We start from the raw sequence: 25280 nt of genomic DNA, 5'->3' as shown, positions 1-25280 counted from the left end.
GCAGACCCAGTCTCTTACACAGGACTCTCTGACATGGCTACCGCCACTGCCCACAGCCCCTTTTTCTGGCAAGAGCCACTGGGAGGGGCTGGCTAGTCCCTCTCCGTGGGGACAGGTGTCCCTGCCATGCTTCTGACAAGTCAGTTACCTGCTCATAAGGCCTGGGTCACTCACACATGGGAATAGCTGAGCCCAGTAAGCACAGAAAAAACAAGTTTTCTTTCCTGAGTCACAGCACTAATGGAGGGTTTGGCAGGAACCATGGCTCAAGTTGTCATGTTATTTGACTAGACATGCTTTACTTAAAATAACAAGCAATCTGCACTTCCACCGAGAAGAGATTGGCTAATTGCACCAGGGCAAGCCAACCCCGGGCATACTATACAGCCATGAAAAGTAAAGGCCGGGCCAGTACAGACTGACAGGGCAGGTGTCCCTGACACACAAGCTCATAAAAGAGCATGTATGTGGTATGATCCCAAAGTCCCCGGCACATACCAGGCACTTTTCAATATTATCGCGCAGCGCTTAGCCTGTAAGTGCAGTTAAGCATATAGAGATATCAGAAATGCTATTTGAAAAATGTCAGTCTCGGGATTGCAGAACTTGGGGTGACTTTTTCTTTCCTCATTAATTCAACGTTTTACAACTAGCCCATATTATCCTAATAATGAGAGAAAAAAACCAAAGCTTTCCCCCCCCCTAATTTTGAAAAAGCAAAGATGTGCTCTAAGGTGATGTTATACGCAGACAGATTTTATACATCACTTCAGGACAGTACGACCATATCTAAGTGCAGCAAAGACATAATCAACAGAGTCACAAAGAGGTCTGTCTCTGTGCATATGCAAGGGTAACAACATTTTCCTAAGTGACACATTCATTTATTTAATGGTATTTATTGAATGCGTATGTGGCAGGCTGTGTATATGGCACGCTGTGTGTATACCAGAATGTAATTCTGGTAAAATTACATTCTGAAGCTCCGAAAGCCAAAAGGTGCCCAGAAACCTAATCGTTGCCTATTATTTTTTCAAACAACATGTATCATATTAAGGGACATCACTCCCACCCTGCTTCTGGCCCCGCTACTCCTCTCACCCCCAATACCTCTGAGCCTGGCTCCTCACTCTGCATCCGGCCTACACATAATACTAAACAGAGCCCACTTGAGAGAAAACCCTAACGCTGAGCCAACAGATGCCCAAAGACGGGCTGAGTTCAGCCATAAGCGTGGAGCAAAGCATCTACTCACTTGCTTAGAGTTAGATGAATTGTTCATTGTTCTGCAACCCAGTATATAAGCATTTACCAGGCTGGGAAGGTAAGTAACATTTACCAGATACCTGTGTGCAGGGCGTTAAGCTACAATGAGCAGGGATGTGGCCTCAGGTATTTAAATCGCAGCCCCTCAAAGAAGGGCAGGTTCCCATCCCAGTTGAACTGAGGTGGCAAAGAGTGAAGGGATCTTCACTTCTCCAGCGGCCAGTGGCACCAAGATGGGAACCCAGCTCTGTGTCGCCCGAGCCACACTCCACATGCTGGTTCTCAAGGCCAGGGCTGTGCTGTCGTCGGTGCAAAGGAGAAACGGCAGCAGGGGAAGGAGAACCTGGCCAGCCAGGATCTTCAGGGAAGATGCTGCCCATTTTCTGCCCTAAGACAAGTGGCTGGGGAGTGACTGGGAGACAGAACGTCTCCCTTTTCCAGCCAGCTATTTGGTTTGGAGCAGACACTGCCTTAAGTGGAAATCCTCTGAAATAATACTGACTACAAGTTAAGACTGAAACACACACCTGCAGAAACTGGGCCTTCTGGAAGGAGGATTCAAAAAACTTTTGTTCGTTTCACTTATTCTGTGAAAGCAAATCTATGACCCAATGTGTCTGCGTTACAGACATGCAGTTTCCCTGCTGGGAATTTGCCTGTCCCGGGATACCCCACCCTGTTGGCTTTGGGAGTAGTCTTTTTCTCCCTTAGTCATACTTTTTTGGAAGTCCTCCAGCCCTCAAGCGAAACCTGCAATACCCTAAAAAGGTAGGTGAGCGTGCTTCTAGGATTTAAGCATCATTCTCCACCTACTGGAACAGAAGTTGGGTACGTTTCTACCCAAATAATGCAAAAACAGACCTGGGAAACAATGTGTGCTGGCATGCCTGATTAAAACTGCACTTACCACCAACCAAAAAGACTGAAAAACAGGAGCAGGAGATGAGGGGGGAGAGGGGGAGGGGGAAGGGGAACCTTTCCCTGGTCTGTGATTTAACAAGTTGTTCTTAGCATTTTCTAGTCTTTTAAGGTTTGCAATTAACTCTGGAATTTAGCAATGCAAAATGCCCCTCAGAACAACCTGTCCACAGGCTTAATGGAACAATTAAAAACTCAGAATTCTTCAAAGAATGTATCTGTTAACTAGTTAATATAATAAAGGCTGTGATCCCAGCATGAAGTGAAGCAGACCAAGCTCAGGAATGCCAAGGCATTAAAACCAGCGGACAAGACAGGAGACAAGTCTACTCTCACCATCGGGTTATCAAACCACCACTGGTGAACCGCGATCTCAGCAAGAAAGAACATCCAGTAGCTTGATGGAATTAATTTCAAGAACTAGATTCCACTGAGCTATTTAGGTTGTTTATTTTTTGAAGAGTTCGCTTGCAGTACAAAACAAAGATGCTAAATAGTTCTTCTATGTTCATCTAAGGTTCTCCAGGATCAGTTAAGAAAACCATATATTCAACAGGGGTACCCCACCACTAAGCAGGGTTCCCAAAGGAGGGATCCTCAGTGCAGTGACGAAGGCCGCCCTTGTGCAAGTTCTAGGGAAAGCGCAGGCAGGGAGTAGCAATTCACCAACTTCCCCTTCAAACTGAGTTCCTGTAGCAAAAAAGTCAGGAGAGAGACTCTAGCAGGGCTCCCAGGTCCCCCCTCCTCCAAGAGAGTTGGGAGGAGTCTGCATGGGGCTGAGGCTCCCCCAGGCCTCAGGTTGACGGGAACAAGCTGCCCCGCTGGCTGCTTCCATGGAAACGAGGTCAGACTGGCAATAAGCCCCAGCTTTAAAAGAGCCACCTGCCTCAAGGAAGCCCTGCACGCTGCCCTTTTCCTTCTGACTTTTCAAATTTACAGCATGAAGAGGAGACAAGCAGAGCTGTTGACTGCAGGGAAAGCAGACCCTTCCCGTGTGTCCCATGTGACTGTACAAGTCAGTGTCCCCTGCTGATCCTGACTTTTCTCCTGAAGAATGTGACAGGATGGGCTACTGACTGCTAAGTCCGCCCACCCCTACCCCGGCTGTGACAGCGTCCTTCTCCCTCAGTGCATCTCCGGTACAGCACTGAATCAATGGACCAATCGACAACCCCAACCAAGGGTTAAGGAGGACCCGAGGTACTGCTCCTATCTTCCCTGAGCTCACAACGAAGGAGGAGAAAGCACAGTCACAGGAGAGTTAAAGGACAGAGGCATAAACGACAACATAAGGAAATGTTAGGAGAGCATCTACACTGGAGAGAACAAGAGGAGCGAGCAGCCTGGCTCCCCGCAGTGCTGCTCCAGTCCCCCAGACTGCAGCCTTGCTTCTGGCCACACCTGTGTGCTGTGCGTGCAGGTGCCTCCGCCAGCCTCAACCAGTCGCCTGAGGGGGCGGAGCACTGGCATCCGCCTGGAGTGTGTCTCTGGGTGAGTTTGTTCCCAATCGCTCTCAAATCCTTTCTTCCTTTGGGACACAGGACCACAAATCGGGCAGCTTTACCAATGTTCACCCTCCTTCTTCAAGGAAGGCCACTCACATGCTGGAGGGTGAGTAGACCATGCAAACAGGAGACAAAGCAGAGCTTTGCAAGTGATCGATCGTTCTTGTGAAGATGGAGAGCACACCTGCCCAGCCTCCCTACTAAACCAGTCAGGGTATCGGGCAGTCTTAGGTGTGAGGCTGTGCGCAGCTTGAAAACCCGGGGGTACTAGATATTGGGGATCCAAGCAGCCCGAACACAGATCTGTCCCCAGGGTGGTACATCCAGACAACAGAACTCTACAAGGCACTAAAAAGGGAGGAACTACTGATAGACGCAACAGCACAGTGAATTTCAAATGCATTACACTAAAGGAAAGAAGCCAGACTCAAAATACTGTACGATCCGTTTATATGTAATTCTGGAAAATGCAAAACCATGGGAACAGAAAACAGATCAGTGGATGCCATGGGTGGGGCTGGGGAAGGTGCCCCTCAAGGTGGGGAAACTGCCCTCCAGTCCTTCTGCAGTTACCGCCCGTCGCTTCCTGTCCTTTTCAGCCAAGCATTTTCAGAGTCATGTCTCTACTTCCCCAATTCCAAGGTCAGCATTCCATGCCCTCACCCCCTGGAACTTGTTCTTATCTTTTGGCAAGCAAGGAGAGGGCAGGGATCTTTGCTCTTCTGTTCACTGCGCACCCTCCGGGCCTAGAATAACGGGGGACCCAGTGAAGGCCGCAACTGAATGACTGACATAACCACCTCCTGTTTATCCTCACCTAGTCCTCTAGCAGGGTCCCAGCCGGTCTGGCTCCATCTCAGCCCCGGAACACTCCTGCTCCACACCGCTGCGTGCAGCACCAACTACGAGGTATAAACCAGGCTGGGTCACCGCTAAGTGCGCCGTGTGATGACTTGGCAGGCCTTAGGCAGACTCAAGTCCAAGTTCCTCAGCCTTGCTCACGACCTCTCCAGCGGCGGCCTGAGCCTAACCACCCTGCCAGCCCTACCCTAACCCCAGTGGACCGTTCACTCCTGGTGACAGCCCCTCGCCGGCCCCAGCCAGGTCAGGGCTGCTGCTCTTCTCCAGGCGTCCACTGGGCATTGCCCTCTCCATTTTGTCATTTACTGCTCTTTATCAAAACACTACTTCCTCACCAATCTCCAGCTGGGCCACAGTGCCCCAGGGGAGCTGTGCGTGCCCCAGGGGAGCTCTGCGTACCCCAGTGCCTCTCAGAGGGCTTAGCCCCCAGCCGACTGCATGCGGGACTGTGAAAGGCTCACGGAGGCGGTGTGGGTCATCCAAGCAGCCGCTTCGCCAGTCCAACTGTCCCACAGCTGTCATTCACTGAGTATTATAAATAATCCCCTCCTCCCCCCTCAGCCAGGGTGATGCTGTTTTCGCCTCTACTCCTAGAGGACAGGCAAACCCAACTGCACTTTGGCCAGAAGTGCCTTGAAACAAACCCGAAAGTTTACTTTGGAAGGGAGTTAATAATAAAAGTTGGAAGACGTCTTCTGGACGATAAACACCTCCTTTTTCCTTTCTTCCAGCTTCTGGCACAGCACCTTCCTCTGGTGGAAACACTTTCTGGGACACAACCACAGGCTCATGACTACGGGGCCACCGACTCCTGGGAGGATGGAGCGGGGGAAGAAAGCTGCACAAAAAGCCATAAATGTGGTTCTCATCTGAAAGTTGCGAGACCACTTCTGTAATCTACTTCCATCGTTCCTGTAAAAGTCAGGAGAGGCTCTGAGCTGGGAGCTGAGTTTATAAAAGTCAGACAGACTCTCAAAATCCTGCCCCTCACCAGGAAGAGGAAGTAATGCCCCCAAAGTTTCCAGAAATAAATGCAGAAATAAAAGAGGCACCTTTTAAACCCAGTAGCAATTAGTCTGTAAGTATAGAAGCTTATCAGGGCAATACAACAGAATAAACATCTCTGATAATGAAATGCTATTATATATAATGCAAATAAGGGACTTTAAAAATCTCAAATTAGCTGTGTTTTTAAAATAAACAAACACAAAAGAAAACTGTCATTGATTGTAATCCCTAACTTAAGTAGAATGCAGTTAGAGCGGGATTTTCAAATTTATAACTGGACTTTTGGATCATAGATGGAACATGTTAAATTCTGAATTTTAAAACATACCACTGTCCTTTGAAAAATAACATGCATTCCATTTGACAAAGAGAGTGAGGAGGCTACAGACTTCCTGATAAATATATTAAGGCTGCCTAGAGGAGAAGCAAGTCCTCTTCCGATTGGCCACAGTGATTTCAATGGGCTGAGATACATGTTTTATAATGAAAATATTATTAAGCAGCTGATGGAGCTCGGGAAAGAGAAGGAGAGATGATCAAATAAAGCAAACTCTCTTCACAAAACCATAAATGGCTCTTCTGGCTTTCTAACTACCATAAAAATCACTTTTAAAAATTTTACAACAGAAAACAGAAGTAATTTTTTTTCACCGTTTCAAAGCAAAGCTCTAAAAGTTTTCCTAATTTAGGGCTAGAAGACATGATGATTATTTTTAAATGTCTGGTTAAAAATTAGAAAGTCTCAAAGGTAAGCCACAAATATGTGGACTAACCCTGAACATTTCTATTTCTGTTCAAGCACCAAATAGTGTTGTCAGTCAATGAATATATTCATCTTCACTTTATAACTAAAACAGCCAACTGCATTTAGGAAATCAAAAATTACTAACATAGAAATTTTCATTTTCTGTGAAACCTGAAGATCATAGAGAAATTAGTATGATTTTAATATCAAAATCATTTTCTCCTGCTGGTTTTAATTGGGGGAAAAAAAAGGAAAACCATGAAGTCAATTACGAAATCCATAACAATTGACAACGTAAGAATATGGACTTGATATTGTTTGCTTAAGAAAAAGGTAAATAGCTAGCTCCAAATTCTTTTTTAAAAATCTAATTCATTATGTTTTTTTAAAAAAGGAAAATGTCCACTTAAATATAAATACTAACAAAGGCTCTGCTTTTTTTTTTTAAAGATCTTCAGAATCCCTGGACTAATGCCTGCCAACTAAAACACCTACTATGAATTTAGTAATGGGTTATGCAAACATAAATTACAAGGCCAGACATTTTAAAAGGAAAAAAAGGTGATTTATTGACGTGCTGGAGACACGGCAGGATAGAAGCACTATTTCAATTTTCCATATATTCCTCAACACTGCAGATGTGCTAATGCAAAAAGAATTTTAAAATAAAAATTGCTCTCAACTCTTCTAGTTCTAACATATCAGTACATTTACTTAAGAGAGGTCTCCATGGAACTCATTTCCCACAGTTATAATCAATAATAAACCAGATTAAAACATTTAATCTAGTTTTAAGTACAAATGGATCTGAAAGAAAAAAAAGAGAAAAAAAAGTAAATATTTCCCTTATCTTATAGCAGCAAAAAGAGTTAAATTGAGAGTTCCATGCTTCAATTTATTAACCCAAACTACCCTGATCAAATTTTTAACTTGAATTTGTTCATCCCTATTCACAGATCATTTTATTGGTCGGTGTGGGGTATCTCGTATCACAGACCAGTAGTTTTTCTTTACTGTGGCAAAGTAATCATTTAAATATATGTGAAATACTTTTCATGGGTTGTTTACATATAAACAAAATAAATAAAAATATCCTTGTCTTCAACTTTTAATTAAAGGAAACAGAAACTATCACCCTTCTTTGAATAGGTCATGGGAACTGCACTGGGCTGATGAAAATCCTAAACACATCAACAGAAAAGGAATCTTTCTTTTTCTTCAGTTTACCAGTGGTTGAAAGCTTCACAGTCATTTTCAAAAGCACACAGCTGAACAAGCCTATCTCAAAAATAAGCTTGAAACGCTCTGCCAAGAAAGAACACACATTTCAAAATGCAAAGGTACAAAAGAACATCTCTGTATTCTGGCACCCGTGCATTCCTCCCCAGAGAAGGCTAATTTGTACACGTACACACACACACACACACATGCGCACACTATAGGCTCCTGGCACTTTGATTATGTGAACACACCTGACCCCAGGGAAATAGGCTGAGACCAGCCCCATATTTCAGACAAACCAAACAGCCAATAGACAGTAATGGCTTTAAGCTACTGATGACCTGGGCCAAAAATGAAGAACCACTTAATCTTCTGAAGGAAACTGTCAATGTTAGGAGGCCCACAGCTGACCTTGCCCCGATCTTAATCACAGCCACCTATGATAACAGAGTGGGGTTTATTTTTATGCCTGGCTCCAGACTACAATGATCAATCCTTCAATTTTGACTATTTTGTATCCACACAATGAACTAGAGTAAGTTAAGAACATGATCCCTAGAGTCATACATGGAATAAAATCCTTCGAAGAATAAGATCTAAAATAACTGTCAAAACTCTAAACACTTTGTAAAGTCTCTCCACATTAATCGACAAATTCAATGAAACTTATAAAAATCGCAACAGGAAGAATGATTCTAAAAGCCATATGGAAGAAGAGGCTAGATAATTTTGAACAGCATTGAGGGTGGGGCCTTCCCCTACCAGAAATCAAGACTTAGTAACGATATGGACATAATTAAGATAATAATACAGTAACGATTATCAAAACATGTGGGGCTGGTGCAGGAGCAAACAAGCAGGTGACGGAGGCAGACCAGGAGCCTGGAAGGGGGTCATGGTACCTGAAGAGAGGTACGAAAGGCAACTCGCTGGGGAAAGGTGGACGGGACAGTAAATGGTTCTGGAAGGAGGGGCTCTCGATGGACAAAGATAAACTGGATCCTCATCACCCACATAAATGCATTACAGGCCTAATGTGAAAAGCAAGAAAAAGCTGTTGCAAAAAAACACGGGAGACTGTCTTTATGACATCAGCATAGGGATAATTTCTGAGATAAAATCAAATAAAAAACACAAACTTTACATCGAGCTGGAGAAAATTCACCTGCATTAAAATTAAAATCTTCCTTGTGACTAGTGACAGTGCAAGCATAGTGAAAAGACAGGCCCCGGCCTGGGAGGAAATATCGGCAATGTACACTCGCAACAAAGGATTCAGTTTCAGAATATTAAAACTTCCTACAAGTCAGTAAGAAAAGAGCAAAACAGCCCAACAGGAAAATGGGCAAAGGATATGAGCAGTTAAGACACAAAAGAGGAAACTGTATAGGCCAGTCTGTACATAAGGATGTTCACCCACATTAGAAATAAGGAAATAAGGCAAAAATCAGCAAGTACATGGCAGGAACAGGTAGTGGGAGCTGGCCCGTGGGGTTAACAGCATGCCACTACCCTGGAGAGCAACTACCTGGCAGCACAGACCTGGTCAAGCTGTGACCAGTGACCGCACTTCTGGGGCTCCACCCCAGGAAACTCCTGAACCCGCTCCCAGGACACGTATAACAGTTGCAACAACAACTAAAAATCCACTTGCCATCTCAACAGGGCCACACACGCATCTTCTTGGTTCATGCACACAGTGGAATAGTGTGTCGCAGCTTAAATGAGTAAATTACATGCACACAGGCACACACAGCTACATCTCTAAAAGGTAAAGCTGGGTGAAAAAGACAAGGTTTCAAAGGATATATACAAATATAACAAGATACCATTTGCACACCATTTGTATAAACAGTACAATATACGTATACCTAAAACAATATCTATTGTCTATGAGGGCATAAACATTGCTATGAATTCAAAAAGTACATAAAAATGAAACAGTTCTAGGATGGGGTTTATACCTGAGGGAGAAGGGAGGGGGAGGCACGGAAGTGGGATTTTAGCTATAGCGTTTTATTTCTATTTGAAAAAGGAGGCATCAGAAGCAAATGGGCAAAATGTTAACATCTATCTAATCTTTATGAAGGACATGTTTTCTGTACTTTTCAGTATGCTAGAAATATTTCATATAAAAAAAAAATTAAACCCAGTTGCATGGCTCCACGTAAAAAGAACTACGTCACTGCAAGTTAAATCACAAGGCCCGTGGGTGGGAGGGAGGCAGAGGTGGCCGGACCTTCTAGGTCTTTCGGCCGGAGTCGCCACTCCCTAGGGCAAGAACAGGGTCTGTTTGACGCAAATCTTTTTTAAGGTTCAAAGGTATCCTGTACCTTACAAATGCACTGTTCCCGGGGCACATGTACTGTGGGAGGTGTCAGGAGCTGAGGTCACCCCCACCTCCAAGGCTGGAGACCCTGGGAAAAGCAGGGCTGTCACCAACTGTCCATTGTCAGGATACTTGATCACAAACACTCTTTGCAGCCGGCCCTCTTTAAAGCTTCCCCTGTGCAGTCAGTAAATGGATGAATAAAAATGGGGTCACTCTGGGGCCCCAATCAGCCTTCTGAACCAAAAAACGGTGACCTTTCAAATGTAAAGCAGAGAACCACCAAGTTGGGGGTCCTGAAGCTGGAAGTTGCCCCAGGTTGGAAGTTACCCCTTTAAGACATAATCCACTCTGTTCTCTTGCCTGAATGCACTGGAACATTTATTTGCTGGAGAGACGGGGCCGGGGAGGGTGCCTGCGTGTGGCCAGACACGTCTGGGGCAGGAGGGGGTCTGCGTGTGGCCGGACACGTCTGGGGCAGGAGGGGGGTCTGCGTGCCTGGACAGTAAGTAGCCGGCAGAACTCAGTAAGTGCTCCCCACAGAGCCACTATGGTCCAGACCTGCAGCTGGTTCGGCTGGATCTGAAACTTCCAGCCAGTGCTGCTTATTATCTGTGACACCCTAGGGGACTTCGTCCTTCTCTCTGGGCCTCAGTTTCCCTCTCTTTGAAATGGAGGTAAATACGGTATCTATTTCGTAGGCATCCTGTGTTAAACCAGCCAATACATGTAAAGTATTTAGAACCGAGCTTGGTACACAGTAAGTGCTCAGTAAGTGTCAGCTGTTATTAGCTATTACTGCTGCATCCCTGCAGTGACCAAAGCCCTCAAACCAGAGCCGCCCTGGCACACCCCGTCCCACACACAATGGGGTCGCCGTGACTACTCACTGCATGCAGAGTGAATTCTGAATGGGAAAACCACAAGAGGTAACGCAGGTGGGGTCTTTAAGAAGACAGGGCAGCACCTACACCTGGGCCCACGGGAGGATGAATCGGAGCGAGCGGGAGGAGGGAGAGGCCAAGCCCCAGAGCCCTCGCTTCTCAGCCACACGGCACTGCGTCCTCACCTCCTTTCTCAAACCAAACAGAGGGGAGCTGGCTTGCACAGACCTCAAATCCAGTCAGTGGCAGAGCCAGAATCAGAAGGCAAGTGTCTGACTCCCAATAAAACACTCCTTTAACTATATCCACTCCATCATGACGTCTTCCTGTTAAAATACTGGGCCACAAACAAAATTATTATATTCTGCATGGCAGGTGCATAACACTCCTTGTAAACTTACCTTTTATACAACTCACATTTGCAAGTTAAAACCAAGAGCCAACATTAGTCAACAATCAATGTTCAATGATTAGCCCCACCCATCCCTGTCCTCAGCCCCCTGAGCAAAGGAAAAACCTAAGCCAACAAATCTCAGGGTCAGGGGGCCTTGTTATCCTATTGTCTTTTTCTTGACTGACATAATCTCAAAATTGAAAGGGGGATTTTCCTTTGCTTTGGTTTATAATAATAATTCCCATAAATTAACCAGCGTTCCCAAGCAAGTGTCAGATTTTAGCCTAACTGCTCCTCCAGGGGTATATTCCAACAAAACGTACTCCTCAATAAACAAAACCCTTTAAATGAGTATGTTACTTTAAAGAAATACTAAAAAATCATTTTTTAAAACTGAAATAAAAGAAACCACTTCTAACTGAGTGAATAAACACTGACTTCTGGAAGCTAAAAGGAGACAGTTTGGCACGGTGGTCATGGCCTGGTTGGTGGGAGCCTGTCTGCCTGGTAGGCAGGTGGCTGACACTCTGTGAAGTGACGCTAATGACACACATCTCCTAGGGTGACTGCTAGGGGCAGCAAAATGTTTGTGAGGCACTTAGCATAATGCTTGGCTCTTAGCAAGTACTCAATAAATATTAATAAATAACAGTTCACCACAATTTCAACAAAATTTTATGGCTTTCACATTTAGCCATTGTACCTTACAAGGATATTTATTGAGACGAAGCTGTGAACTCCTTTCTACACTCAAGTTATTATTACATCCTACAAAGCATGACATCCTCCATTCAAAACACATTTCGGTTGAGGTTATTGACCAGAAAGACAAGTTATGGGTTACTCTCAAAGAACAGCTTCCAAAGAAGACTCTAGCAGCAAATATTTCTACTCCATGAGCAGTACAGCTAATGCACAGGGAAGGAAAATGACCATCTAGACACACATGGAAGAAGCATGTTTTTATTTTACCGACTCTATTCAAGTCTGCGGTAGAAACCAGGTGTACAGTTTATAGACTTGTTGGTCTGCTCTATTCTTTAAGAGTGTTTTTTCAAAATTTGTGTTCTTTTATAGCTTTAAAATTTACTCATGAACACAATTTTTCTTCTCAAAAGATTAGATGTTAATAACGTACCTACAATGTACCACTTACTGAGCTTCTACTGTTTGCCATGGTTATTCTGGATATTCTCCTGCATTCTGTCTGACTCATAATAAACACCAAAACAGTTGTCATCACTCCCATTTTCTGGATGAGAAAATTAAGACTGAGAGGTTATACAACTCAGCATGGTCTCGACTGAGCTTCTACACCACACGAATCTAATTACAGTCTTTTCCTTTTGACAGTTATTAAGCTCTCAGATACTTTGTCGTTATACTTAAAATAGCCCTTTAAAAGCTGCTAGACACATGAAGGAAGCGACACACAGGCTCAGGAAGGAAAGGGAACGCCGGCCCTGTCGACAATTCAGTGAGTGAGTCTGGACAGCCCGAGCTCACAGAAAGAAAGCGTGGTCTGGGGGCTCCAAAAGCCAGCCGCTCCCCCAGGTCAGGGCTCCATGCCCTGTTCTGGCTGCTTCCTGTGTCATGGAACACAAACTGAGAAATCAAGTCTTCATTGATTACCTAAGAATTCACTTTTCAATGAGGTCTCCCTCCAACTCAAATGTTCCTTAACCAAACTTTCTAATGTCCATAATTAAACAGCATCCCTGGCCTCAGAAAGTAGAGGGACTGGATCTGATGCCTGCAAGTAATTGCGTGACAAGAGCAAACAAAGACAATCAGGCCTTTAGCTGAAAGACATTTTAAGGACCCTAGTGCTAAACAATCTGTGAAATTCACCAATGGGGTGGCGGGGGCGGTGGGGGGGGTGTTGCAAAGGTCTTTGATTCAAAAAACTTTCTCTAACTTCCTGGAGAACCTCCACCCATCCACACTCACTCGCTGCCATAGTGTCCTGTTTTCGCTCTTACCATCACCTGAAATTATCTTATGCCATCGTTTGTTTACTTGGTCACTGCCTGCCTGCCCCTCTATGAGAACTGGAACCTTCGCTCTCAGGGCCTGCTGTAGCTCTCCTTGCCCCTTGGACAGGGCTCAGAACTATTTGTAGAAGGGAGGAAAGAACACAGGAAGAAAAGTATTTATTGAGCACATACTATATGCTCCATGCATTTGAATTCATTTCACCCACATAGTAGCTGGGGCCTTCATTATTAGTTCTGCTTATATACCCAGGGTCCAAGTCTCAGAATGCTTTAGTGATCTTACTCAAGGTCACTCAGCCCATACAACCACGTCACCACTTACTAGCTGTCCGCTCCACTCCAGACCTGGGACTAGACATTTCCCTTCCAGGAATCTCACCTACTCTTTACCATCACTCCCTGAAGGGGGCAGAATATATTTTTGCAGCTAAAGGAACTGAGGTTAAGTTTCTGTCCCAATGGTACTGAGGTCACAATGCTAGTGAGCCATGGAGCTAGGACTTGACTGTCGCTCAATCTGCCCAAGCCCGAGGGAATTCCTCTGCTCTACAGGCCTCTGTGTGCCCATGGAGCATGTTGAAGGGTCTTTCTTGGAACATGGGGAAATCATGTGGCCACCAGCCACTTACTGACACTGGGCTGAATTAGGTTTGAGTTACATTCATTACTCTATCACACTCGAAGCAGGTTTTCTCTCCTACGGACCCAAAAGAAACAAAAAAGTAATGTCTTGGGTTGATAAATTGGCTTAAAGAGTTTAATTGGTAACAGTTAAAAGCTCACTTTTAATTTTTAAACTTTTTCTAGTTAAAGTCTTATTATAACTTAACGGTGGGTAATTCTAGAATGATTAAACATCCAAGTTGATTATTTGGGCTTTATAATTTTGCCAAACACTGGAGTGGCCTTTTTAAAGCTAAACTGGTACTTCCAAAATGAAAATTCACAAGATACTTTTATGTGCGGATTTTCTTCAGAGTATAAGAGAAAACAACTGAATTAAAAAAAAAAAAAAAACCAACCTGTGTAGGGATTTCCCACACCCCCACAAAAAAGGTATTTATGCAGCCATCTCCAGTAATTCCAGAACATTGTCATCATCCCCAGACGAAATCCCATCGGCATTGCAGTCACTCCCTACTCCCCACCTAGGCCCTGGCAACCACTCGTTTACTTTCTGTTTCTATAGATTTGCCTGTTCTGGACACTACAGATAGAATCACACAACGTGTGGTCTTTTTGTGGCTGGCTTCTTTCGCTTGCCATCATATTTTCAAAGTTCATCCATGCTGTAGCATGTGTCATGCTTCATTCCTTTATACGGCTGAGTAATATTCCATCGTATGAATAGACTACTTTTTGTTTATCAATTCATCTGTTGATGGGCATTTGGGTTGCTCCTACTTTTTCGATTTTTTGAATAAGGCTGCCATGAACATTCATATACAAGCTTTTGTGCAGACGTGTTTTCAGTTCTTCTGGATATACACCTAGGAGTGGAAATGCTAGGTCATAGGGTAACTCTATGTTTAAGTTTTGGAGGAATTGCCAAAGAAAGACATTTCTGGAATTCTTTTTTTTTTCTTAATTCTGTACAAAAAAATAAAATTTATATGTCAAATAAAGTTTTACTTATTATCTATCTGTGAATCTTGCAGAATGATATAATTACCATCTTGAAAAATCCTGTTTTGTAAAGAAAAGATTCCTAAATGCGTGTTGCAAATAGGGCAGGACCTCCCACACCACAGTGACCATCCAAGGTCCATGCTACCTAAGACACACGGCTACACAGACGCAGGGCCTTACCCTTCCCAAGTCGGAGAAAGTAATCGTTCCAGAGCTGCAGATTCGGCAGAGGTGCTGAGGCTAGATTCCTGAACCTCCAATATAAGCATTTGTGGGGTGGAGGGGTGCTTGTATCCTCCACTCTGCACCCCCCGTCTTCCAAGCCTGTAGGCCACCCATCACTGCCTTTCCTAAAGGGCCCATGTCCCTAGGGGCACGTCTGGTCTGCCCTCCTGTTTAAAAGTCACAATTCGTCAAATCAGTGCTGTGGGTCTTCAATTAACCCCCTCGAATGTCCAATGAAATACAAGGAACATTATGCTGGTGTTTTCAGTCTTTTGTGTACATTGACTTTAGATTCTTCTGAGGACAGAAGCAAAAACAAAAGCTGAGTAGTAAACTGGAGAGACACACAGGTTTCCATAGACTGTCAATTTGTTTAAAACAAGGGAAAAGCGGCGAATTCAGTCACTGCTCCACGTACTAACATGTCCAGTCAGAGCTAAAACATCTGAATGCTGTTGTCGAGTTTTGAAAGCACAGGGAGTTAGATGTGAGCTCCTTTAATCCTCACTCCAGTTCCATGATGCAGCTGAAATGAACGTCCTCACCTTGGCTACCTGACTGGCCTGGGACCCCAGCAGGGCCCTGCAGGGAGAAGACGCCCCCCAGGCTTCTAACTGAGCCCCAGCCACACCGTCTCAAGGCCGCCTGGTGCAGGACGTGTCCATTTGAGTCGCGACTTTATTTTTAAGTGACTCTCTTTTTCCAGGCTGAGTCACTCCCTGCCGTGTCTATATAAAGGCTGGAGAGGCAGTGACTAAATGCATTTGGTCCTGGGCCACAACTATATATTACTTCCCCCTGACTCCCCCAGCCTGCTGACTCCTCTTCTCACAGGGAGTGAAAAAGGAGTCCAAAACTTTGCAGAGTCTTCCCATCCTTTGTCCTCTCCCCCTGGGCAAAAAGGGAGTCGGTGAGTTACAGGTAAAGCAGACAGTGTGGGGGCACATGACTTCCTCTTCCTCAGAAACGGTCAGTCCTCAGCAGCACAACAGTGGCTGTGGCTTTTGTTAAAGACGACCCCCACCCCTACCCCACCCCCAACCTGCTGGAGTCCAGAAGGAACCCACAAATCTAGTTCATTTCAATGATGGCGCAGGATTTCTTTCCAAGTCATATCTCAAGGCGACTCCTGATTTTTTACAACAGTTTCCCAAGAACGTAAAACTCAGAAAAACACTCTAGCCTGAGACAGAAAGGGCAAATTAAGATTCCGGCACTCAGGAAATGAACGCCAGTGAACAGGCAGTTATGTCAGCAGTAAAAAGAACATTCCCTGTCACGGAGTCGGCGTGCCAATCCAGGAGGCGGGGCTGGGAGGCTGCAGCTGGCATCAGGCCCAGAGCCACCTTCCCAGGTGGGGACAGTAAACGAGGAAGGGGCGCTCAGTCCCGGTGCTGACCCCAGGGAGCTGTGCCCCAAATGGTCAGGGCTGGGGTGAGCTCTGATGATGACGACAAAGGCAAGAGATGGTGACGTGGAAAGAAGCCACACGCATATGGGCAGGACTGACGTAGAAAACACAGACTCGGGCTGTGAGCCCCGTGGACCAGGTGTCAGGGGAGTTAACACCCCAGAGCAAGACATGTTTAGGCAAAAATCTATTAGGGGAAAAAATGACCAAAGATTGCTCCAGACTGCAGCTCAGTTTTCAACCTCCCAGAAGAGATGTGGTCCCTTCCACAGGAAACATAAATGAACCTCGCAAAGTCAGACAGACAGACACCTAAGACATATTCTGGGGTAGGAGCTGGACGCACTGAAAGGACAAAAACGAACGCTATGGGTGGGTATGTGATAAAAATCACTGCATCTCGGGTCTGTGTGTCTCTTCCTCTCATGCCCCCCAATAAAGGATGGTTCTTCCCTTACTGAAAAGAACTGGAGCAAAACAAAAAACCTTCCTGTGCTCCTTCTCGAAGTAAGTCCAACAGGGAAGACCTTTCTTCCACGAGTCGAGTATCACATTCAAACACAGGCTGGGAGCTGAGACGGACCCCTGCAAACACCCTGCGACCTCACCTCACGGCCTGCACTGCCCTAAGCCACATCTGCGATTGCTCCAGGTGCTTGGACTGCCAGGAAGGCAGCCCAGCCCCGCAATTAAGAGCACTGACTGCCTGGGTTCCAGTCCCAGCTTGGCTGAGCAGCAGCTGTGAGAACCTCACGTCAACCTTTGGTCCAAGGAGCAAACCTAAAACCTAACAGAATGAAAAAGTAAGGGAAAAGTAATTCCTAGGCAGAATCACGAAACCCCAGGTGTCCCTTTGAGGTCCCCGAAGGGTAATAACTGGGAATAACTATTTCCAGGAGTGAGGAGTTGGCCTGGCACCGCTGGAGAGGGTGGGGAGGCCTGGGCAGCTCCTGGATGCCTCCACGTCCCTGGTGATCCAATCTGCAGTCGGCTTTATCAATACAGATGCCATTTGGGGCATCAAAGGTAATCCTGGCCCCCCCGTGCCTCAGAGCTCGGATCAAAGCAACAGAAAGCAGAAGGCAAGGGTTTGGCCTGCACTGCACACAGCTCTAACGCCACGAGGCCTCAGGGAAGCGACTGCTGCCCCCTCCCCTGCACACACGGCCGCCTGCCTGGCCTTGCCCTTCACCAGCCTCTCGGGCAGGAGGCAACTGTCACCTGCCCAGCGCAGAGGTGCCTGCGCCTGCTGCCAGCCTGCGGGGCCCTCATCACACTTGGGGTGGCCCAGCTCACCCGCCCGTCCCCACGCCCCAGTGCCCAGCCCACAGGCCAGAGCACAGCGGCCTCTGCCCCGAGGTCAGTGCCTGGGTGCTCGTGTCTCACGCAGCCCCTGCCCACCCTTCCTTCCCCCTACCCTGGGCACACCAAGAGGAAGAGGAAGGCTTCCGGAGTGGCACTGCTGAGACCGCTGGTGTGAGCGAGACACGTGCCTAAGCCAGGGGCCCAGATGAGTTCCAGAGTCCAGAACTGCATGCAGACGCCTGCGTTTCTCAGGGCAGAGGGCCTCTAACATTCACTGTATTGCAAAGGTTCAGAACTAAGGTTCCAAAAGCAGTAAGAGTGACAGGTGTATGCGGCTCGGGACCTCACCACCCTGAATACGCGAGTGTGTCTGGAGCAAACTCTGCATTCAGAAGATTCCCGTTACAGGATCCTAGCGCTTAACACACCATGGCAGGACGCACCACTTCATGGCAAAAAGGCAGGAAACTTTTAAAGAACAGGATTAGGATTTTACCCCCAAGGCCAAACCATCTGATACATGGCAGGTGTTCAAAAGATATCTGTTAAATGACAACCTTACTACAAACCAATTTTGGGAACACTTTAGGCTGAAACTACCTGTATTTGTCGTGTTGTTTTAAAGTTCCCTGGGTTAGCTTTGAGGAGCAGAAATTAGCTGCATTTCACGTGTTCCGTGGTACACGTTCCAAGTTAATATGAGTATCAAGCACACACTGGCCTCTAGGCCTCTGCAGGGCCTCCACACACACCGTGGCACACACAGCAATCCTGTGAGCTGAGCCCTGTCGTTACACTTTTTACAGATGATGAAACTGAGACTTTGGGACGTTAAGTAATTTGCCCAATGGCAACAGCCAGTAAGTCACCTACAATAATAATAAGGGAAGTGATACAGCCGAGAAATACCCCCAGTCTTTTACGTTCAACTACCGATTATTAATTCAATAGGGAATGAATGTTTAGTTAAAACATTAAAATTAAAAAATGTTTTTCTTTGACTCATTTTCTTAATCAAAGAAATGCATACAACTTTATTTGCAGTCATTGCAATCTCCTTCAAATTAACTACAATTTTGAGGTTGAAAAGACATACGCAATGCTATCAACTGACTAGGAATGCATTAATCTAATGACAGAAAACCGAAGCTTAAAAAAAATTCATTCTCAACAAAGATATTCAAGGCTCTGGCCACAGTGGCGCCTGCCTCCTGTGCTTCTGTGGCTGGTCCTGTGTGGGATGACCCAGTCCGTTGGACTCCGCTTGCCTTCCTGGCGTTCTCCCACCAGAGCCCACCTGTCCCTCTGGACTTGAGGTTTCCCAGGTGCCCTTGAGCAGGGCCGGTCTCAGGAAATATGTTGAGAGAAAACCTTACTTACCTCTGCTTTCCCCTTAATGCCTAATCCTGCACGTAAGACTTACTAGCTATTCAATAGACACTAGGACATGTTCTTCTTCCCAGAACAAAGAGGGACACCAGCGCGTTCACTGAGAATCAGCGCACTTGGCATGACCCCACTGGCCCTGGCTCTGCCTCGGTGGCCCTGGGAACAAGGCGCTCGTCCTCACTTGGCCAACCACGTGAGCGGCTACGATCCCAGTCTGTGTCCACGGGAAGAGATGCCTTTCCCACCAACCAGCAAGCCAATTTTGTTTTCACCCGAGAACAAAGCTCTAAATAACCTTCATTTTCACATGTCCAATTTCTAGAATGTTCCCTCTACAGTAAGTGGTAATCTATTTCCTCCCTCGTTTAATAATCTGTCCAGCAGTATAGTCAGGAGAGGTGACTGATGTCAGAGAGGTGTTGGGTTCCTCTGGTCTGAAACCCCAGACAAAATGACAATCCGCTATCCCCTCTGAATCCCAGGCGTTGCACTCACCAGAGCCCCCACATGTCCCGCCAGACTGCTCCCCATGTACCCCCTCCGTGTACCCCAGAGGACTCCAGCTGCAGCTACCCACCCCCACCTCCACTCTGGCCTTAAGTGGCTTTATATTTTCAAGCAGAAGATTATGGTTGGTGGCGTAAGTGAACCTCTTTTCTGCTATTTCTTGCCTCAGGGTTCCACAGGGACCCCACACAGATTTCCAGGATGGGCCTGGGATAGGAAAATGCAAGGGGAAGAGCAGGGCAGAAGCCTGAAAGCAGCTTCGCCCTTCCACACTTCCTAGAGATTCGTGCTGCGGCAAAACCCTCCCTACTGCAGTGGAAGAAGCAACCCAAGTGGGCACCAGCCTTGACCAGCGGGCAGAGGCCAGGAGCAAGTAGGGTGGCAGCTTCCTTCCCCTCCCAGGTGGGGATCTGGGCCCCCTTCTCCACAGAATACAATGTCTAACAATGTGCCCCGAAAAGCAATGCCCCAAACGGCATTTAACAACCAGGCTGCTTCCTCCCCCAGACTCTTCTATTTATTGGGATTAGGAGATAAAGCGCAGCAGTTTAAGATGGGGTTTCTTCAAGTAACTGACATGGGAGTCAACACAGGACGTGTGAGCTGGTCCCCAGTACCTGCAGAACGAGGCCTGTTTAGATGTCAGTGGAGGAATGGGGCCCAGTTCAGCCCAATTAACATTTATCCGCCGAGCGCTGGGCCTGAGGAGACCAGAAGGCACAAGCTCCTCGGCGGTGGGAACTGCCTTTAGCAGCTGCCAAGGAGTCCGGGACTCCAAGGAACATCCAGGCGTCCAGTTCTCTGCTCTGTCTTCTTCCCAGTACCCATCGCATGACAGATTTTGTTTGCTTACACTTATTGTTGTCTGTTGCCGTAGAAGGATGACCTTAACCTTCTTTTTTAGATTTTCTATGGGTCCCCCTGGACATATGGTCACCAAAAGAGGGACGGACAGCAAGAACACAGGACGGAGGATGACATCTAGTTACTGGAACAGGACTGAGATTGGCTCGAGAGACAGACATGATGAGGGTCGGCTGGGGGAAACAGAGTAAAGGAGGAGCGCTCGGGAAATCCCACTGCTAGACCCTCCTGAGAGGAGGAAAGCAACGGAGGAAGGAAGTCCTGTCCTTAGCTGCTTTCCTTGCTCAGGACAAGATGGAACATGGAGAATAGAGCTTCCTCACAAAGCCACACAGAGAGCAGCAATCCCCAGGCTCAAATTACTCTGATCTGCATTTTCTGACTGATAAAACAGGGCAGATCCAGGCGTGAGGGCAGGGGAGGGTGGGGTTGAGAGGGTAAGTAGTGGGTCTCAAATTTAAAACCTTTAGGTAAGTCTGCCCCTAGAGCCCTCTTTCTTTCCACAGGGCTATCATATTCTCTCCCCACATATTTATTCTGAAAATAGAGGTTTAATTATTTGTTTCCCAAAATGATTCACAATAGCACTCCCTTAATAGCAGGCTCCATTGGAACACTTAAAATAAGTCCACTTTTAAAAATTCAATTCACACATCATTTTGCAAAAATCCTATATATTGTAAATGAGGTATATTATAAAAGTTAGAGGCATCCCACCCAGGAAGTGGCTTTTCTTCCAGGCCTGTTCCTTCTTCCTCCATGGGGGCCGGGGGCAAAGCCGCAGTCCACCCACCCCTGAGTGGAGGCGGCAGGAGGCTGGGAGAGCTCACGGCCCAAAACCATTGTGGGCCAAACTGGCAGAAGCTGCTTGAAAAGCAAGTCCCACATCTGTGCAACTGTCTGTCAAACTCTCCTTTCTTTTTATTTCTTATGAAACCCTTGATAGGGACCGAGGGAACAAGGGACCTAGAAAGCAGACTAGGAAAATAAATGCTGCCCCAACCACTCCAAACACTGTCTTCCGAACACATACTTAAAAGAAAAAAATAGAAGCGCATAAGGAACAAATTTCCAGTGCCCTTTAAAGCATATTTTAGGAATGAGACGCATTTAAAAGGCCCTCGCAGACTAAATGCCTGATTTACAAGAAATACCGGCATGTTGCACCCTCACACGCGTACAGCCCTCAGATACCCTGCTGGTCTCACACCTGCAAAGCGGGCCCTCTGAGGCCCTTCCACCCGCTTTGTCCTCGTACTCAGTGGTCCTTCATGGACTCGCGTGGCATGGAAATGGAGCACAGGGGCCAGAGGCCGGGACGGGCTCGAGGGTCTGACCAGGCCACACACACGGCCACATGCTCTTGCATACCCAGCTTATTCAGTGTTTGCATCTGGAACGAGCTTGTGCTTTAATCTGTTCAGACAACCCACCAATGCCCGCGTTCCCCAGCCCGCATCGGGGCACGCAGTCTGCTGGCACGGGGCTGAGGACAGTCAAAAGAAAGCAGCAGATTGTCTGATAGAAATGAAATGCTTACAACACGTCTTCTGAATATGTACCAAGAGACTGAGAACCCTTCAAAGGGATCCAAACGGAACACTGTCTCACCTCTGGAGTGTTCTTCTTGAACTCTCGGCTCTGTTCGATGAGCCGCTTTCGAGACTGCTCGCTTTCATCTTGCCGATTCGCCAATACTGTTGCGGTGGCATCGAGTTCCCTCTGTCGAGAGAAACAAAAAGAGGAGACAAGATTGTAACTGCACTTTGTACCAGAGAAGATCACATCTGCATCTGACCAGAACACTGGGGAGAGCCCTATATTCCCGGCACTACCCACTCATGGGCACAGGAGGTGCGGGGCGCGGGGGTGGGGTGGGGATGGGGGTGGGGGAGGGGTGGCAGCCGACGGGGAAATGGACACAATTGCGTGGTTTCCAGCCAGTAGCAGGAGCTGGTTTGAGAAAACGGGATGCGCGCGCTCAGCTTTCATGAGTGTATCGACGCCACCCCACAAATGACTGTTTCTGGAACAAAACATACAGATACATTTTTCTTTGCTGAAACCAGAGTCAGGCCAACGCCCAAATGCCATCCCTCCCTGGAGTTGCTCACTTCTGTTCTTACAAGTGTCTCGTCGGGTCCCTACGTTCTGTCCTTCTGCTTCGCTCTCCCCTCCTCATCGGGGCGTTCTCCTTGGCTGTCCTTCAACAGTGTGGCCTTGGAATCTTTTGTAATGATACTTCATTTGCATTCATACAACAAACATTTATTGTGCGGCTTACTATGGGCTGGACATCATGTCGGGAACCATTAAACTTAACCTGTTCCTTATTTTTAAGAGGGACCTTTAAAAGGCAAATTCCAAGAACAGTGATTTCCAATATCTTGCAAACTTCAGAAATGAGGCACCTGCAAACAGCAGTTATCCTCAAACTGTATTACTGGCATTGGAATTCTGAGAACCACCAGGAGTGGGTCCCCTGTAACAGGATCTACCAGGGGCTAAGGGCTCTCGGCTCTGCTATACACGACAAACGGACGCTCAAAGCATCAGAGCACCTAACCTGGTCCCTGATCGCGGAAATTCTGGGAGGAGCTGCCAAGAGGATCTTTTCAAACAAGCCTACAGCAGATGGGCCCCGAATGGTGTCCCAGGCTGACAGCAGGAACGCAAGGACACTTTCCCGTAGCCACCAAAAGGCTTGTTCTCTTGCTGAGTAGCTTCAGTCACTAAAGACACACACTAGCACCTTCTGCTCAGGATTAAAGTGCCTGCAGACTATCTCCTTGGAGGCGCAGCAGAACAAGGACCCAATCAAAGGCTGAAAGGCGAGGAAAATCAAAATGAAAATTCATCCACAGACACGCAGGAAGCAAGTGAGAGCTTCTCCACCCACCCTCCACCCGCCTCATGAAGTTCCACCTGCTTTCCTTTTTGGTGGAAATACTGAAGTAGCCTGTGAGCCCTGCTGGTGAACAACACTTCATTCGTGCCACCATGGGGTGGGCCACTGCCAGACAAGATGACAGAGTGCTGGAACAAACATCCAGTGTTTGCTCGACTTGGAAATTGTAGACAGTTTTTGGGGGAAGGGTGCACGGGGGGGCCTACCACCACACCAAACTCTCGCCTTTAGTGTTTCTGGCATTACAGCAAATCTTGGGCAAACAAGTCCAAAAGAATAACGTGGGCTAGAATTCAAGAACAGATGTCAAAGCTACTGTAGAAAAGAGGGAAACACTGCACATTTTGATAGACCACATTTGAAACACATCCCAGTCAAGTGAAGGCAGAAAAAAAAAGAGCAACCGACACCAATGTGGCAACGTGGGGCTGGAGATGGAGAAGAGAGAGCAATCGCAGATAAGCAGAAGGCTTCTCAGAAATATAAACAATCTGGTAAGGAGGAGGACGTACCCATCTATATTTAAGCAGCAGCAGCAGAAATCATAGAAGGAGACTTCACGAAGGGAGAAAGAAGCCAGTATTGAAATATGACCAAAACAACAAAAAAAGTAAAGTTGATGTTTTGTTCCAATCACACATAGATGCAGAAAACTTAGAGAAAAACAAAGAGCACTGACTACTTCCAGGGCCGGGGTGGGGGTGGGGGCAATAGGAGGCGGGGGGCTGGGGGGGAGGGCTGTAATCAGCAGTGTCTGGTGATTTCTGTCACCAGGTGCAGGTTGCTGGGGGCTCACCAGTAGGAAGAGCTCAGGAGTAGTGTGTGCGTGTGGGGGCGGGGGGGCACTACAAAAAACGTTGAAGAGCACATGGTCTGTGGGACCCTCTGATCCCTGAAGTGCCCCCCAAGCTCCCCAGGTAGATCCATTAGAGAACGCAACTGAGGGCTGAGGCTGGGACAGGAAGGCAAATCCAACTTTATCACAGGGCCGCAGGGCCAGCATGCCTGAGGCAACCTGCTGCTGTCAGCCGGGGACCCCCCAGGGGCCTGCCACACTCCCTTCCGCATGCGTGCAGACATATGTAGGTCCACAGGAAAAACCAATGGGAGTCTCCAAATTTAATACCGTAATCCTACCCGCCACCGCGGAAACAGATTGACACAGCAAGGAGAGACTGCGTCCACAGATCTGGGGGGCAGCTGCCACTGCCCCAGGTTTGGATGGTCAGATTTAAGCCTCACAATCTTTGACCGAGTCCCTGGCTTAAAAAACACCACTGAATCCTTCTAAAGGGCACCAAGACTTTCTCAGGCTGTGGGGACAACGCAAAGGGAGGAGACAGCTATTACACATAAGCCAAACACTGTTTTATTATCTACCCCGCCTGCCCACACTCGAAGTGTCAAATATAACGACACATTAACAAGGGAATTTAATGTGTGTAGGGAGGTGATGGTGAGGGCCTCAAGTACAGAGCCCTCAGCCTCTGAGTGGCTGGTCACATGTAAAAAGGAACGTGGAGAGGCCCCACATCTCGGCATTAAAAACTCGCAAAGAGAGAAAAAAACAAAACCATGAAGCAACCTAAATGTCCAGCAATAGCATCCTGGCATATCTACTCGAGGATTATTCGGCAGTGGTTACAAAATATATCGTGCTACGTGCACTCTATGAGATGGAATGAGCTTCAAGATATATTTAAGCAAAGAAAGCAAAGTGCAAAACAATGCTTGCACTGTTTAAGATGGTCTCTACACATACGCTGGCAGAAGCTTCGATCATCTCTAGAAAGATACCGAAGACACTTGTAACTAACTGTGCGTGGCTCTGAGGAGGCGCCCAGGCGGCGACCTGCTCTTCAGTATGCATCTTTGAGCTATTTTTGCCATGTGCACATAGTACCCAATTGGAAA

General features: G+C 46.9%; 1 protein-coding gene across 11 annotated transcripts in view; it reads right to left on the bottom strand.

Moving 5' to 3' along the window:
- Window positions 1-25280, bottom strand: part of CUX1 (cut like homeobox 1) — a 346311-nt gene that overhangs the window by 249228 nt on the left and 71803 nt on the right. For all 11 annotated transcript variants that reach the window (XM_033111153.1, XM_033111158.1, XM_033111154.1 and 8 more), the window contains exon 2: window positions 22070-22180. In XM_033111153.1, coding sequence (XP_032967044.1) covers window positions 22070-22180 — 111 coding nt within the window. The remainder of the gene's footprint in view (window positions 1-22069; window positions 22181-25280) is intronic.

This window comes from Rhinolophus ferrumequinum, chromosome 7 (genome assembly GCF_004115265.2).
Source record: "Rhinolophus ferrumequinum isolate MPI-CBG mRhiFer1 chromosome 7, mRhiFer1_v1.p, whole genome shotgun sequence".
In the NCBI taxonomy this organism is placed as follows: Eukaryota; Metazoa; Chordata; class Mammalia; order Chiroptera; family Rhinolophidae; genus Rhinolophus; species Rhinolophus ferrumequinum.
Note: the sequence above shows the minus strand (reverse complement) of the source record. Positions and strands in the feature narration are given on the sequence as shown.